The 18,487-nt window shown below is 37.0% G+C and overlaps 1 protein-coding gene across 1 annotated transcript in view; it reads left to right on the top strand.

Moving 5' to 3' along the window:
* Positions 1–10,214: 10,214 nt before the first annotated feature.
* LOC137249242 (zinc finger protein 665-like) overlaps positions 10,215–18,487 on the top strand; it is a 50,185-nt gene continuing 41,912 nt past the window's right edge. Inside the window, exon 1 of the mRNA XM_067780556.1 lies at positions 10,215–10,956. Within this exon, the coding sequence (XP_067636657.1) occupies positions 10,223–10,956 (734 nt within the window). The 5' untranslated portion in view covers positions 10,215–10,222. The remainder of the gene's footprint in view (positions 10,957–18,487) is intronic.

The following is an 18,487-nucleotide window of genomic DNA, read 5'->3' as shown; positions in this document are numbered from 1 at the left end:
ACTGGCCTCTTGAGATACGACTTTATTAAAGCTGTGAGAAACAATCCTTTTTAGTTACCTTTCTATTAGGATATGTGGAAATATATATTTAGTTACGAGAAAATACTTGTTCATATTTATTTTTAAGCGAGCCGGACCCGTGCGCACCTTGCGCAAATACAACAAAAATCAGCTGTTCTATCAATCAGTTAAAACTTACAGCTTGCGCTGTCATCTAGCGTATGGTAGCAACTGCCGGTAATGCAGTGCAAATATTCACAACAGTGCAAAATATTTCTTTGTGTGCTCACGATCGTTTATTTTTAACAAATTATTTTAATAAAATATAGCTAAACAAAAGCTCTACGACCAAAATTGCCCAAAGCTCGCTAATAGCCCGAATCTTCATCTTTACAACCAAAACTTTATTTATAGATTTGGATTCCAAATAAGAGCGAAAAAGGACCCGAACATAAAAACAGCAATTAGATATAATATATATGGGGAAATCCGCCAAACTTTGGTTTTTTTGGAGAAAAAATTTTTTTTTGAAAGATGGTATCACGCAAATATCTTATTGTTAGGAACATTGAGGGGTAAATTGGAGCTATAGTGCATCGCCGTTACTCGTCTTACATAATGCCTCAAAATGATATAGTCAAAATATCGAGCAAAATATATATAAATTGAGGTCGCAATGTTAAATATACATTTATTTCAACACTTCTGTACCGATTATATCGAAACTTTAACAAAAGCTGTTAGCTATGTAAAATTTTTATGAACGAGACCCGGTTTTGTAGATATCGGTAAAATTATAAAACCGAATAACCGCCAAATATTTTTTACTGCAAAGTTTGCAACACATTTATTTTAACACCTTTCTACCGATTCTTTTGAAACTTTAAAAACATATAGATATGTGAAAGAAGTATATTTAGGTAAAAAAGTTTTAATACCCGAGATCCGGGTTCGGAGATATTGATAAAAATATAAACCCGGAAAACCTTAAATTTTTTTAATTATTTAAACACTTCTGAACCGATTGTGTTGAAATTTTATCAGGATGTACATATCTATGTGGGGTATATTTAGGTAAAATTTTGTTGATACCCGAAACCCGGTTTTAGAGATATCGGCAAAAATATGAAACCGGGTAACCGTCAAATATTTCATACCCGTTTGTTAATTTTTTTCTCTACACCACAGTAGTATACCATCAATTGCCTCATCTTGGAATATTCACGCAAGGAAAGTTATTTTGTTTGTACATGAGGCAAATATACGAAATTTTCGCCAAAAATTGGCAATCGTCAAAAAGTGTAGAAACAATTTGTTTTTTTTTTTTAATTTTTGTACCAAATTTGTTTCTTTTCATTTACTTTTAAATAAAACCTGGTTTAAAAAACAAATGTTCTATACTTTTTGCCGATTGCGAATTTTTGTCGGAAATTTCGTATATTTGCCCCATGTGCAAACATCAATAACTTTCCTTGCGTGAATATTCCAAGATGAGGCAATTGATGGTATACTACTGTGGTGTAGAGAAAATTGTTGCTGTGCCCACAAAAAAACATGCTCCTGAAAAAAATTTACGCAACCAAGCGCTTCCACTTTTCTGCCTCTACCTTCAAAACTGAAAGGGGCACATCGAATTTGATTTTTAGTCCCTGATAGGCTATTATCGTGCATAATTCAAATTTCAATACTCAGTTGCCTCAAAAAGCTATAAGCAAAAAACTGTCAATATTGAAAATGACAAAAAAAAGTATCGCTACTTTGATTGATGATAGTTTTGAGTATTGGAGGGGCACATTAATTTTGCTCATACTTTTATAATATCCGTCTTAAAAACAACATTCAGTTTAAAATCCATAGCGTTTCAGCGATTGCTCAAAATTTTATCGAAAAAATTCGAAAAAAAAAATCAAGGGTATCGCTTGAAAAAGTGTAAAAATCGACATTTTTTATGTTTCGAAGTTCTGCAAAAACTTACTATCAACTTTCTTGATTTTTAAAATCATCATGACCGAAAAGTGTGTGTGTCACAGGTTTCTGAGTATTAAACAGTTTGTTCAGCATTTCTTTTATCTCTTTATGGGGAGCTTTCCCGCCTCACTGTATACGTGATCCTTTGGGAACATAAGACATCCCGCGGCGGTTCTGGGCGCGGTGTTATGACATACTCAGCTTCCTCCAGTGTGTTTCATTTTGGAGACGCGTTGCACACATGCGGCACTTTCTTTATAGGTAGCTTTAAGCGTTTTTATGTATTTTCCCCCAAGTATTTCCAGCGAGAGACATGGGGAGTTTGTTATGACTCTGAACTTAAGATACAAATGCTTTGTTACTTTCATTCTTATGCAGTAATTAAGGAACGAAGCACAAACTACTAATTTGTGCTCCCCACTGTATATCTTTCAAACTCAACACTAGTAAGGAAAATTGTAATTATACTCCATTTCTAAATTGGTGTACATTTAGTGATCCGTCGGATAGAAAAAATATCGTGTTTAATTTGATGGATTAGAAGCAAAAAAAAAAAAACTAAAACGTGGGTAGATGGCGCCACAAGGATTCAATCCATATCATTTTTGGAAAGTATTAACCAAAAACAAGCATTTGTTATTCGTATGCTGAACTTAAACGCGGTCGTACAGGCACCGATGATGCATAAAGCTCTGGTGGGCCAAATGAACCGGGTTTGAGAAAGCTGTATTCCAAATGGATGCCGCGTTCAAGACAATGCACCGTTCGTAACAATGGAAAAATAGAAATTGATGTTCTAATTGCTGTCCCATCCACCGTATTCTCCAGACTTGGCCCTCAGCGACTATTATCCATTTGAAGTCCTTGACAAATAGCACCACAAGAAAGGTATTGAAAGGAAAGACATTGAAGCTTCGGTCTGCTTGTATTACTTTCAAAGGAGAAGAACAAGTCGAAATTTACCAAAAAAAAGTTGTTTTCTTTTTTAGTCTGGGATCTCCCCTCTTTGACCATCTTTGTGATCTTGATAAGTTGGAACCTTAGAAATTCCTGAAGTTGAAGAGTCCCGCCTCCTCGGGGCATAAGGAGTCCATCTCCCCAAGCACTTCGACAAATTCTGCACATAGGAATTCAGCCGTTTTAACCTCATAAGTATAATGATCTCTCAGCCGCACCTACGATGAGTCGGCAAAGCCATATGAAAATAAATGCTTAGCGAACCCCGTTCTCAAAGTCCAATACCCTAAACTCGCAGTTGAGAAAACCAGGGAGAAGCGCGTCTTTCTGGTGCAACTACCTGGATACCTACATATAGAACCATTTTAGCGCCAGGATACATAGTTCCAAAGTTAAATTTTTTCTTTCAGAAAAGGATACGAAATTATCCAGAACCAGCCCTGACACTCAATGTATGCCCTGCATGTAAGGTGTTTCCACATGACACCAACAATCTTTTCAAATGCAATGTGGCACCAATGCCTCCAACACGCATGCCTCTTTGGTTCAACCTTATTGATATTGCAAGTTTCTTTGGACATCCATTAAATGATATCCACCATTACTTGTGATTGATCATACCTACTGTATGGGGCGAGGCACAGTTATTAGAAGAAAAAGATGTTTAGGGAGTTATGACAGTTCCCTCCCAAAAACTCCCAGTTTATGAGCATCAGTGGCGCCAACATAGCGCTACAAAGCAACGCTGCGCAGCGTTACACAGCTTGTACATTCAACAAAAACAGCTGATTACCTTCTCAATGGTGTGAAAATGCTGCGATTTTTAACTGCTCGCCGCGTCGCAGTGAAATTTTAGTGACTTGAAAAAGGCAACACCGTCACAACCGCAAAAGATTTTGCGTTTGCCCGATTCTTAGCGTTACCGGTAAAATAGTACCCAGAACATTCTGTAACCGAAAGTCGTTACCAATTGTTTTATTCGCGATTCTGGCCAAAGTGGTAACGCTGTCATCACCGAAAAACTCACCAGTGTCTTTGGTGAAATTTAAAGCTGGAGACATTGGTGCTTTATCGGTAACCGTATCGGTAACCTTTTAACAGCTGATTCGACCAACCTTATGAGAATCAATGCAATCGATTATTGGTGCCGCTAAGGTCGTAACCATATCGTAGCCAACCAATTGGGTTTTGGTTTACCGTCGTAACGATAAAGCCGGAGTCATTGGTGCCGTATGTCGTATCGCTGTATCCGTATCCCTAACGTAATCAGCTGTTTATCGTTACGACGGTAAACCAAAACCCAATTGGTTGGCTACGATACGGTTACGACCTTAGCGGCACCAATAATCGATTGCATTGATTCTCATAAGTTTAGTCGAATCAGCTGTTATAAGGTTACCGATACGGTTACCGATAAAGCACCAATGTCTCCAGCTTAACAATTTTTTTTTTCAGTATTGCCTTTTTCTAAACAACAGCTTTTGTGTGGTTACATCGTGGTTACCACCTATTTTAGTGGGTAAACAATTATCCGGCTACTTTCGTGGGCAGAATACCAAAAGGGTACAAAAGTTGCCGTGGTGAAGAATGTTGATACCACATTAGAATCAGGCTGTTAAGGGCGAATTAATGGTGACTTATATCCATAAAGCCATAAGATAAAACAGCTGATCGAACCTACCTTATGGAAATCAATGTAATCGATTAATGTTGCCATACCATAACGCTAACTCGATTACATTGATTTGCATAAGGTAGGTATGATCAGCTGTTTTATCTAGTTATGGCTTTATGGTTATAAGTCACCATTAATTCGCCCTTTAGCTGTTGTAACATACTTCGGCTCACCCAATCACATTTCTCGAAGTACCGTTATAAACATGCTCACCATGCTAGAAAAATACTTGCCAACAATTTTCGTCTCCTATTATTATCCCTACAAGAAACGCTGATAGTTCTACTAATACACTCACACTTGTAATTGACAATGCTGATCCTGCGATGATGTAAACATTGATACTCAAATTTATGTATGTTCTTTTGTTCGCTCACGCATATCCGCATGTTCCCAACGACAGCCTATAATCATGAAAAAGGACTCAAACTGGGAAAGCTTCGGACACCTGGTACAGAACAAAAGAACATACAGCAGATACCATTATGCATGTGAGACAGATACATAATTCTCAACGGAATTTTATGTATGGGAGAACAGTTTATCCGATTTAATCATGTTGTCACTACTGACTGTCATATGACAATCAAATTATTATCACGGTTGTTTTGTTTTTTAAATTCCGCCATTTTCAACCGACGAAAACCATATAAAAAATAAGTTTAAAAAATGAACAAGTAAGGAAGGCTAAGTTCGGGTGTAACCGAACATTACATACTCAGTTGAGAGTAAGGGAAATCGCCATGTTGTAAAAGGAACCAAGGGTAACCCTGGAATGTGTTTGTATGACATGTGTATCAAATGGAAGGTATTAAAGAGTATTTTAAGAGGAAGTGGGCCATAGATCTATAGATGGACGCCATTTAGGGATATCGCCATAAAGGTGAACCAGGCCTGACTCGAGAATTTGTTTGTACGATATGGGTATCAAATGAAATGTGTTAATGATAATTTTAAAAGGGAGTGGGCCTAAGTTCTATAGGTGGACGTCTTTTCAAGATATCGCCATAAAGGTGGACCAGGGGTGACTCTAGAATTTATTTTGTACGATATGGGTATCAAATAAAAGGTATTAATGAGTATTTTAAAAGAGCGTGGGCCTAAGTACTATAGATGGACGCCTTTTCGAGATATCGCCATAAAGATGGACCAGGAGTGACTCTAGAATTTGTTTGTACGATATGAGTATCAAGTGAAAGGTGTTAATGAGTATTTTAAGAGGGCGTGGGCCTTAGTTCTATATGTGGACGCCTTTTCGAGATATCGCCATAAACGTGGACCAGGGGTGACTCTAGAATTTGTTTTTACTATATGGGTATCAAATGAAAGGTGTTAATGAGTATTTTAAAAGGGAGTGGGCCTTAGTTCTATAGGTGGACGCCTTTTCGGAATATCGTTATAAAAGTGGACCTGGGTTGACTCTACAATGCGTTTGTACAATATGGGTGTCAAACGAAAGGTGTAATAAGTTTTTTAAAAGGGTATCAAATGAAAGGTGCTAATGAGTATTTTAAAAGGGTGTGGGCCTTAGTTCTATAGGTGGACGCCTTTTCGAGATATCGCCATAAAGGTGGACCAGGGGTGACTCTAGAATGTGTTTGTACGATATGGGTATGAAATTAAAGGTATTAATGAGGGTTTTAAAAGGGAGTGGCCCTTAGTTGTATATGTGAAGGCGTTTTCGAGATATCTACCAAAATGTGGACCAGGGTGATCCAGAACATCATCTGTCGAGTACCGCTAGTTTATTTATATATGTAATACCACGTACAGTATTCCTTCTAAGATTCCAAGGGCTTTTGATTTCGCCCTGCAAAACTTTTTCATTTTCTTCTACTTAATATGGTAGGTGTCACACCCATTTTACCAAGTTTTTTTTCTAAAGTTATATTTTGCGTCAATAGACCAATACAATTACCATGTTTCATCCATTTTTTCGTATTTGGTATATAATTATGGCATTTTTTTCATTTTTCGATATCGAAAAAGTGGGCGTGGTCATAGTCGGATTTCGGCCATTTTTTATACCAATATAAAGTGAGTTCAGATAAGTACGTGAACTGAGTTTAGTAAAGATATATCGATTTTTGCTCAAGTTATCGTGTTAACGGCCGAGCGGAAGGACAGACGGTCGACTGTGTATAAAAACTGGGCGTGGCTTCAACCGATTTCGCCCTTTTTCACAGAAAACAGTTATCGTCCTAGAAGCTAAGCTTCTACCAAATTTCACAAGGATTGGTTAATTTTTGTTCGACTTATGGCATTACAAGCATCCTAGACAAATTAAATGAAAAAGGGCGAAGCCACGCCCATTTTGAAATTTTCTTTTATTTTTGTATTTTTTTGCACCATATTATTACTGAGTTTAATGTTGGCATAATTTACTTATATGCTGTAAAGATATTAACTTTTCTTTTAAAATTTGAATTAAAAAAAAAAATTTTTTTAAAAGTGGGCGTGGTCGTTCTCCGATTTTCCTAATTTTTATTAAGCAGACATAAAGTAATAAGAGTAACGTTCCTGCCAAATTTCATCATGATATCTTCAACGACTGTCAAATTACAGCTTGCAAAACTTCTAAATTACCTTCATTTAAAAGTGGGCGGTGCCACGCCCATTGTCCAAAATTTTACTAGTTTTCTATTCTGCGTCATAAGCTCAACTCACCTACCAAGTTTCATCGCTTAATGCATATTTGGTAATGAATTATAGCACTTTTTCGATTTTTCGAAATTTTCGATATCGAAAAAGTGGGCGTGGTTATTGTCCGATATCATTGATTTTAAATAGCGATCTGAGATGAGTGCCCAGGAACCAACGTACCAAATTTCATCAAGATACCTCAAAATTTACTCAAGTTATCGTGTTAACGGACAGACGGACGGGCGGACGGACGGACGGACGGACATGGCTCAATCGAATTTTTTTTCGATACTGATGATTTTGATATATGGAAGTCTATATCTATCTCGATTCCTTTATACCTGTACAACCAACCGTTATGCAATCAAAGTTAATATACTCTGTGAGCTCTGCTCAACTGAGTATAAAAAGGGAGCATTTCAAAGCTCCATGCTAAAAGAAAAAAAAAATCAAAAATAATATTAAAAAATACCAAAAGCTGTCAGAATGTATGGGGCGCACTCAAAAAATTGATACGCGAAAAATAATAGTGGTTAGTGGTGATTCATTTTTAAATGTGTTTCCGCATGAGGAAAGGGCTCTTCTGTTGTTTTGTTATTTTCTGAATTTAAATTGAACATTCTCAACTCGAATTCTTATAAAACTATTTATTTTAAACAAATAAAAAACACGCATGCTGTTATCACGTACAAAATTAAAAACGTAATGAAATAAAGTAAATAAAAAGCAAAAATCATTGTTTCATTTTTGGCGGAATATAACAATGGTCATTTATGATAATATAACAGTCAAACCTGATATCTACAGTAAACTATCATTTATGACATTTTTTGATAGTTACAGTGTCATCAATGATCCAGGAAAAGGAATGAGTGTGAGCAGTACGGCTATACACTTAATCAGTAGGTCATGTAGGATGTGGCGTTTGTAAATATAAATGAACTTCGGACCTAGCAATTAAAGTTTATATCACCTTGTCCATGCAGATTCAAAATTTCGCGGAGCACTATTAGCTGTGTTTTTTTTTACTTCTATATACGTTTACGCTTAAACTTTATATGGACTGCTAAGTGACAAACTTTAAATACACCTCTGAAATTGTTGTTGCATTTACATGCAAAATTATTTATCTGGCTCAGGATTTTGCCACCGGATGATAGCTTATGTGTGTCCACAATTCATCGCAACTGCCCTACAAGAATACTGACTATCATCTGATTGTCAGCAATGTCAACCTAACGATCAGCGCCTCATACAAACTTTCTATCACAAACTTAAGGCAGCTTTTTGCTTTTTACTTAAGCGGCAATTACCCACCGACGTGTGCCGTACGTACGGACGTTTGTCGTACGAAACACGTTTGACCGAACCCTCAAGCCCGTAGGAATAAAGAAACGCTGATAGTTTTACTAATACACTCACACTTGTAATTGACAATGTGATCCTGCGATGACGTAAACATTGATACTCAAATTTATGTGTGTTCCTTTGTTCGCTCACGCATGTCCGCATGTTCCCAACGACAGCCTATAATCATGAAAAAGGACTCAAACTGGGAAAGCTTCGGACACCTGGTACAGAACAAAAGAACATACAGCAGATACCATTATGCATGTGAGACAAATACATAATTCTCAATGGAATTTTATGTATGCGAGAACAGTTTATCCGATTTAATCATGTTGTCACTACTGACTGTGATATGACAATCAAATGATTATCACGGTGGTAGAAAGTTTGTATGAGGCGCTGATTGTTAGGTTGACATTGCTGTAAATCAGATGATAGTCATATGATAGTCAGTATTCTTGTAGGGTTATACCCTATGGCCATCAGAGGGTTGTGTGTCCGCTTTTCGGTACACCCTGTGCTGTAGCTATTTAACCACTGCCGCTAGATGGGTCTGGTAAGCAATATCTAAGCGAGGATAGGCGTTTTTTTTCACGCGCAAACGAAACGTATACGCGTGTAAAAAAAAACACGGCTATTATATTATTGACATGCATAGTCAGTCAAAATAAAATAGGTTTTAAATTTAGTTGGCGCTTTTTGACATAGTTTTCTAGCTGAGTCACGGCGATTCCTTCACAATTGCCGCTGTGATTTACTTGATCTTTCAGTCGCTTTGATTGAATAACAGGTACATTAACATTTGTCAACTCTAATTCAATTGACATTTCGATGTTTGCAGCATACCATGTCCATAGATAAATGGATTTGCAACTCCTTGTTTCGAGAGAGCGCTGTCAAAATGCACATTTTTTATAACATTTGTCAGTGATGCCACTCCAAACAAAAATTAATAGATCTGATTATGGGGATTTTTGACATACATTTCGGCGATTATAGTTTCAATCATTTAAAAAAATGATAGTCGTAAAATATTCATTTCTTTAAACTCATTTTACAATAACACTACTAGTTGGAGTCAAATATAAACAAATCTAAGTAAAATTTACATTTTGATTAAAGTAATTAGTCAAATATTGTAACGCATTTAACTCACAGTGAAAACCATATATTCTTTTGAAATTTCAGTAAATCCGACCTATGATATAATAGTTAACATCATTCAATGGTAGGGCCTATCCTACATGTCTGACGTTCCAGGTTCTGTGATCAAAATGGACTGGTTGCATCGGGACTTCATATTTACAAAACCTGTTTTAGCGATAACTTTTGATCGGGAAATAATATTTACCCTCCGCTTTCGAACTAATAATATTTGCACTAAAACAAGTATTTTTATCCTTTTTCCCATAATTTTTGAACGCTATTCTACAGTTGTAGGTCAAACTAAAGTTTACCAAAATTTTTGGCACGTTTTTCGTTTTGGCTTGCACATTTTTTGTTCTGGCACCCGCTTCAGCTGGCGCGAGGGATTTATCTGTGATTGTTGTCAGCATCAACTAGAAGATAAATCCCTCGTGAGAGCGAAAATATGAGAGCGTAAACAAAAGATTCGTATCAATCTAATCTATGCCATGGCAGCATACAAAATATTTATTAATAAATTATTTTCGACTAATTTCTAAAAAACAGGTTGGGTCAAATATGTCGATGGTAGAGAAGGGAATTAAAGGCGAATTGGGGAAACATCCTTTTATAAAAGAACCACTTACTAAAAGTACGGAGCACGTAGTTAAATCTGAAGCACCACAAACAAATCTTGTTGACGATCTTCCAAACGATCAATTATTGGAACATTCGAAAGGCGATCTTGTTAATAATAGCGAGACTAGCCAGTTTATCGTATACGAGCTCATTAAAGATGAGCCTAACATTGAAAACTGTTTTGGGGACACCGTGTATTCTACAAGCTCTGGGAGAAACTGTGTAAACTCACAAGGAGATTTAAAAGAATTTATGAAGAACGAGCTCATAGAAGATGATGGACCCATCATTGAAAATGGCATGCATTTAGCAATCTCTAGGAAAATCTGTAAAAATACGGAAGATAATTTAATGGAGTTTATCAAAAGCGACCCCAATGAAGATGTGGAACCCAATGATGAAGATAGTGATGGTGACACGATGTATTCAACAATCTCTGGCAAAAATTCTCAAGACGGGCCAAGCTGTTTTATCAAAAACGAGCCCATTGAAGATGAAACCAACATTGAATATAGGGATGTGGGCCCTTTGCAATCAACAATATCAGTAAAAAACGAAGACTTTGCCATTGATTTCGATGAACAGCAAATATCTGGAGCGTAAGTAAGATTTGTTAATACAAACGACGACTTATTCATGCATAGACTTTCATATGTACACATATCGCGCTTAATAGTATAAATCTAAGATCAAATGTCCATACGTTGAGTGTTAAGAGTTAGAAAAACATTAGGATAAGCTTAAGAATAATAGTGAGGGCTAGAATAAGATAGGAGCATGAGCAGAAAGTGATTTGGCAGGCTTAAGAGTTAGAAAAACATTAGGATAAGCTTAAGAATAATAGTGAGGGCTAGAATAAGATAGGAGCATGAGCAGAAAGTGATTTGGCAGGCACGCTGAGTGTATATCTGCAATGAAAAGCTTCTCAGTGAAAGCTCATCTGCCTTGTACATGCCGTTCGGAGTCGGCGTAAAAGATGAAGTTCCCGTCCCGCCAATTTGTAGGAAAAAATTATAGGGATCACGAGGCAAAATTGGAAAAGAAGCTCGGGCTTAAATATCTTCGGAGGTTATTTATTTCTACGGGACATTGTCCCCAAAGATAGGCAAAAACAAACCCCCAGCGGGTTACGGGGCTTAATATATACCCGCGCACGTATGCTCAAATTATTTAAGGAGTGGTCTAACGAAACAGCCAGGGCTCTGGTGACCGCAATTCCCTCATGGAACTAGGGCTTCGAGGTGGATGGCCTAGAAGGTTCAATGTGGTCATATTAAATCGTTCCAAAGATGGTCGGGCTCGTACCTTAATGGTACTTGTTGGTAAAACGTGCCGGATCTATGTATATCCGACAAAGGGCCAGCAACATCGATAACACTCCTCAAAAACTGCGGGGAATTTATTTATCGCTACAACAACGTCAACCAATAATATTTTGATTTAATCCTCCATTTAGCGCCGAATATTAAATTAAAATTGAATAATTAATGCATTAAAAATATGTACAAAACTGCTGCGCACAGAAAGTTTGTTGTTTTTAATGTAAAAATTCAGTTTCAAATAAAAATAAATATAATTTTCTATTCAATTACACATGGGTTAGGGGGCTTATAATATACTCGCGGCAGGTATACCTGTCGTAAGAGGCGACTAAAATACCAAATTGATTCAAGTGGTTTTGTAGCGCAACCCTCTCAATATATAGCAATATATATATAGCTTATCCAACCCAATTGACAACCTCACCTACCCGTGGAGAATCCTCTTTCTTTAACAGCCGAGGCTAGGTGGTGGGTGGCCACTATGGCCTAGAAGGTTTCATGTGGTCATATCAAATCGGGACAGTGCCTTAATGGTGCTTGTTACCGGAACGTACCGGATCTGCATCCGGCCAAAGACCATCAACATTCCCTTCGGGGAGTTTACTTATCGCTACAACAACAACAACAACATGGGTTTGATTTTAGAAAATGTAAAAACCGTAAAAAATGTTGCAAAAATGTGTTTTGTTGTTGCATGTTGAAAACTTTTGACAGTAAAATGGAAGACTTTCTGTCATTGTGGATAAGATAAGTGTGATAACTTCTGCATAGATGTGAAAATTACAAATATAATGGATCACCTGATTTTTTATTGACTATCGCTGTCTCATTCTGAACCTCTTTCTATGGCCCGCTGAAGATAGCCGGCCCTATGCACCGCCATATTGAACACCCTGTCAGAACGCTGCCAAAACTCTTAAAAGTAGCCATATTGAACATGTTGTTGTTGTTGTTGTATTGAACATCCTGTCAGATAGTTGACAGATAAGATATCACACTTGTTTTATCCACAATGCTTTCTACGTTTTCTGTATATTCTACACCATTTTCAGTTGTATTTTTTAAAGTTGGATTTTAGAATAATCAATTGGATTTTAGAAAGCGTCAATTGGATTTTGGAATTGCCAATTGGACTTTAGAAAACTGGAAATTGTTAAGTTGGACTTAGGAAAGCGTCAATTGGATTTTAGAATTGGCAGATGGATTTTCGAAAGCGTCAATTGGATTTTCGAAAGCGTCAATTGAATTTTAGAGTAGTCACTTGAAACATAGAAAGCGTAAAATGGATTTTAGGAAACGCAATATGGATTTTAGAAAACGTAAATTGGATTTTAGAACACGTCAATTGGATTTTAGAAATAGTAAATTTTTATTATTTTACACTCTATTTCGAATTTTTTACAACATAAATAAATTATTATTGATAACAGCGTAACATAAATGTAATATAACAAAAAGACGATCACGAGGAAAAGCAGTAGAAAATTGTATTTAAAATGTGGGTATACATATATATATATATATATATGTATATACATATATACGAAATAATACAAGACATTTATTCACCAACCCTCATGTCTTCTCTGGCAATGGCATCCGCATAGAAACTTGCGCTGTGCTGTACTGCTCTTGTCCAATTTCCTCCGGGTCCTGTAGCCTTAGCGCCATCTATTAGTTTTTCAACATATTGCACTCGTTGCTCGCATACCCCGGAGCCTACTGTTACTGAAATTTTCATGCGGATTTTTACGTAGCTTTTTACTTTAGCCCATATATTTTCGATGGGGTTTAGCATGGGACTATATGGACGCAGCCGCAAAGTTTGCACCTTCCACTCGAATATTCCTCGATGACAGCTCCTAAGCGCGAGTAGCATGGCGCGTTGTATACAACGACCAAGTCACTGAGACTATTGTCTTGTTGCTCCCAATTGTCAAACATATTTTTTGCCCATTCAGCGCAGGTAGATGCGTTGTACGACCCTCGTTGTCTATCGATAGTCAATACGCCTGAAGCTGAAATTGCTCCAATTACATAGATGCACGTTCGGCCCTCTGGCTGCAGGAACCTGCATTACAGCTCGACTGCCCCTTAGTATGCTTACAAAACAAATTAAATTTGGTCTCGTCGATCCAAACTACTTGTTTGCCATCTCTTATATTGTTATTAAGTTCCAACCGGTTGCAAGTGAACAGTCTTCAGGGAATACAGCTTACCTTCGAGGTAATTGCCCACTGTAGACCGGGAGAGGACTGCCAAAATCGCTTTGAATACTCTCACCCATTTGTTTTAACGTCAAGCTGCAAGTCTCTTCAAGCCACCCCAATATTACATCTACCTGGTAATTTGTTAACAATTTTGGGCCTATTACCACCTCTAGGTTTGGATGTATTTCGTCCAGAGTTCACTCATGACCACGCCGTTTTATAGGGAACAGCCAAATTCTGGGCCAAAGTCACCTAATTTTCTCCCCTTGCAGCTACGTTAACAATTCTCTCCCGGTCTTGCAATGAGGTTGTAATGTTCACTCTTCTATCGCGCACTTTATTTCCTGAGTACACAGAGTCAATGTAACAAAAGCTGTGAAAAGATGATAAGTACCTATATGTAGTTACCCGTTATATTACTTCGACACATAGGACAAACTCTCTACAACTCTTTGGACACACGCCGTATGAAAAAAATGCCCACATAGCGAAATTTTGCTTACTTCCTTACCGCGGCGCATAGAAATAAGGCAAATAACACAGTCATCTTTGCATATTTTTGTTTTATATTCACCCCTATTCTGCATTTCGATTACGTTCCCGTTCTCCGCTCCGCTTTAATCGAAGTTTGGTATTCTGCATTACGACGGAATCGTAAAGAGAAGAGGAAGAGCAAATGATTTTTCGAAATCATCTGTTGGTACGGAATGTGTGAACATTGGAACAAAATAAATTAAAGCAAATTTGTAAAAAACACTGAAAAACGTTTATATTTTATTATCCACGCCATTTTGTACAAAAAAAAGCAATAGAATATATTGCCGCAGTGTTATATTTTTTTGAGTGAAATGCTTTCATAATTGTAAGTGTGTTTTTGTCGTTCTTTTGGCCAAAATTTTGGCCACCAAGTTTTGTTAAAACGGATTCCTGCACGAATATAGTTGACATTTTCTGAATTTTAAGGATGCTAATTTCATTGCACTGGCCTAAAATACTTTATAAAGGTTTATTTATTCCTTCCGCAAGGATTGTTTACGTTTTCGCTTCACCTTCCTCTACGCCGGCAGCTTGCTTTGGCATATAACTGGACCCAACGAACAGACACAAATTATAGCTGTCTATTATAATGGAATCAATAGCCGCGGCATATTTGTGGAGTTGGAAAGCAACGCATACGAAAATGGCCAGACGAGAATGGAAAGGCAAATATTGCGACATTTGTGTAATCCATTATTTGTGTAATCCATTTGAGATGAGTGACGAATTGTAAGAAATTGAACTTAAAAGTGGTAAAGTTTAATGACTTATTTTCTTATTTAGGTTCAAAAAAAACTTTCGACATAACAAGGATGCTTTCAAGTATGTGTTAAATACTTTTGCGGCGCAAATACATCCAAGGACTTCGACATCGACATGTTGTTTTTGATCTGGAAACGTATAAAAAATAATCATCATCAAGCCGTCTACGTTTCTTAATAAGTTTTACTTACATTTTTGTTAAAATTCTGTTATAAATTAATAAAAAAATAAAAAGAAAATATTTTTCCGCCAACTAATTTGCAACTTAGAAAAACGGAACTACGATCGAAATGCAGAATACAAAAAATTGAACGATTCGAAGTTGGATCGAAAGCGATTGGAACACAGAATACCAAAATTGCCAAATTGAAAAAATTCCAATCCAAGTCGAAATGCAGAATAGGGCTGTTAGTTTTTGGCGCTAACTGCAAGATCAAATAGAAAAGATATTTCATGTGTTAGTAATGTGTTCTATGAGTGCAGTATATTTGGTCTTGAAAACGTAGAATATTTTCTACGTTTACCACGGTTCTCTATACTATACTAATTATATAAAGATACTTATATGGAAAATGTTTGGAACGGCTAATCTCAAGAAGTACCATACCGATTTTTATGATTTTTTGTTTAAGAAAGTATTGGCGCAAATAAACACCCTGCTCTTTTTATTTTTTTCATTTTCACAAACTAAAGCCCTTTATTTTTAGGATAAAGTTGATGAAAACCCCCAAATAATGCAAGCATAGGAATTTTCGATGGCCAAACCCAGGGATGCACCTTAACGTTAAGCTAATCGTTTATCAAAAAATTTCCACCGTTTCCGTTGAAACACTTCGAAATATTATCGATAAAGAAATTATCAAGATAAATTGTATCTCGTTTTTAACCGAAACGAAAAGCTTTCGTTAACGGTAAAAAACGTTAACAAAAACGTGATACTTAAAGTTTGAATTGTGCTGGCAATGCTATAGCCATGGTGAAGCCGTAAGGTGCTAACAGCGAGCGAACATACACGCACAAACTCCATGTAATTTGTTTGTGTAATTCGTTGGTGGTAATGTCAAAATACTCTGAGAAATGTTCGTACTGTCAAAATTCATGAGAAAAGTTGCAATCAGCTTGGCTAATGCCTTCACCCTTAATGACTCCGCCATCAATCAGCTTTGCCAGCATAGTTTGAAATTAATAATCAACATAAACGATTTGATTTCGTTTTGATATGGCAGAAAACGAAGCAAAATCACTTCGTTAATTTGACGTTCTTAACGTTAATAAACGAAACGAAATGACTTTGTTTCGTTTATTAACGTTAATTATCGTAACAAAATGATATCGGTTCGTTGGTTAAGCATGCCTGGCCAAACCCAAGATACAGCGGGCCAACAAAAACAACTTTGTGTTTGTGAAGAGATACATATATTCACAGCCGAAGAGAGTGTGTCATTTCGCTCTTGGCAAATGCACGAGTTTTTTGCTCGCAAATGTGTGTACAATGTACACTGTACATACATATGTATGGAAGTTAGCGTGCGCAAATCAAGGAACGTATGCATCTTTTTTTCAAACATCATTGTATTTATTATTGTCTGCTACAAAACATTGCCTAGAAAAAAATACATGGACAAGTGTACCATATTATTGGAAGTTTTTTACCACCGCCCAACACGGTTCCAAAATTTTTACAAATATATTTTTCTTCCCAAGAGAAGCAGCTTTCGTCGCGCCAAAATGCTGCACCGACTCTTCAAAGAGATATTTTGAAATTAATTCAAGAAATTCTGCTTGAAAATAATGTGTATGTTCGAAGTTTAATGACTTCTATTGAGCTTATGCCATCTAATTCGAATAACTATGGGGTTGTAATCCATGCCGACAAACGCCCTGTTAATGAACACCGTGGTCAATATAATGCCCCGACTACAGGCGAGGTCGCAGTATTGATAGTTGACGAAAATGCTGGTCCCACAACAACACTCTCCATCGTGTGTCAGAAATTCATCCTTCATATGACCGCTTGCAATAAGCTATCATATTTTTAAATGGTGAGGACGGTTATATACATATATGCATAAATATACCGGTAATTTATCCAAGCAGTGGGGCACCTAACCCACAAAAAACAGTTTCATGTATGCAATTTTTGCATATAAAATTATAATTAAAGAAAATAGCTTTAATGCGCTTAATAGATATGGATATCGCTTTAACCGATACTGTGTGGACACGGCTGCTAAAATGATGACCAAAAGGTTGAATTTTAGAGGAGCACACCAAAAGACGTTGCGTGAAAATAGTTATATAAGGGATATAAGGGGTGCTGCTAACGAGGATTGCAATCATGAAAATATTGGTCAGTTAGTAATTTTGCCGTCTTCACTAACTTGATCGCCTCGATATTTGCATGAACGTACACAAGACGCCCTCTTATATGTCCGTCATTGTGGAAGTCCTGAAGTGAATCCAAAAACGAATTGTTTCCTAATCAACGACTAACTGAGCGCCGTGACATTGTGTTAAGAGTATTCCATATCAAACTACACCAACTCATGAGTTTAATTACAAAACAAGATATTTTTGGAAAAGTTAGATGCCATATGTTTACTGTTGAATGGCAAAAGCGTAAACCTCTCACGCGCATATGTATTTTAATTTGGCTAATAGATAAAATTCTTCCCGATGACATGGATCGCATTATACCAGCGGAAATTTTAAATAAAGACGAAGACCGATGTTGTAAGATATAATTACTAAAAATGTGATCCACGGCCGATGTGGGGTTGATTATTTATCATCGCCCTGCATGTTGAATGGACGATGCTAAAAACAAAACCCACGCGAGCTTACGCGAGACCGGGGAAGATGGATATCCAAAATATAGACGAAGGCCTTCAGCGGACGGTGGCTATACCCATGTATTTTCTAATGGGACAACGTCGGCAACCGATGGATCGTTCCATATTGCCCCGTTCTTTCCAGATATTTCACCGCTCACACAAATGTAGAGTACTGTCATTCAGTGCAAGCAATCAAATATATTTGTAGGTATGTCGACCAAAGGTAGCGACATTTTCCGTTCAAGATAATAAGGATGAAGTGCAAATTTTTTGAATGGCAGATATTTAAGCACATCAGACGGTATTTGGAGATTACTGGGATTTTCGATTCATGAGCAATCCCAACGGTTGTACATCTATCTGTTCACTTAGAAATTGGACAAAGGGTTTATGGTACTGCAGGAACCACTACAAACCGCTTTGACATATTTTTTTCCCCTTTGTTCAGTTGACGATTTTGCAAAG

The sequence above is a fragment of the Eurosta solidaginis genome, chromosome 4 (genome assembly GCF_040869045.1).
Source record: "Eurosta solidaginis isolate ZX-2024a chromosome 4, ASM4086904v1, whole genome shotgun sequence".
Classification (NCBI taxonomy): domain Eukaryota; kingdom Metazoa; phylum Arthropoda; class Insecta; order Diptera; family Tephritidae; genus Eurosta; species Eurosta solidaginis.
This window is presented reverse-complemented; position numbering and strand designations above follow the sequence as displayed.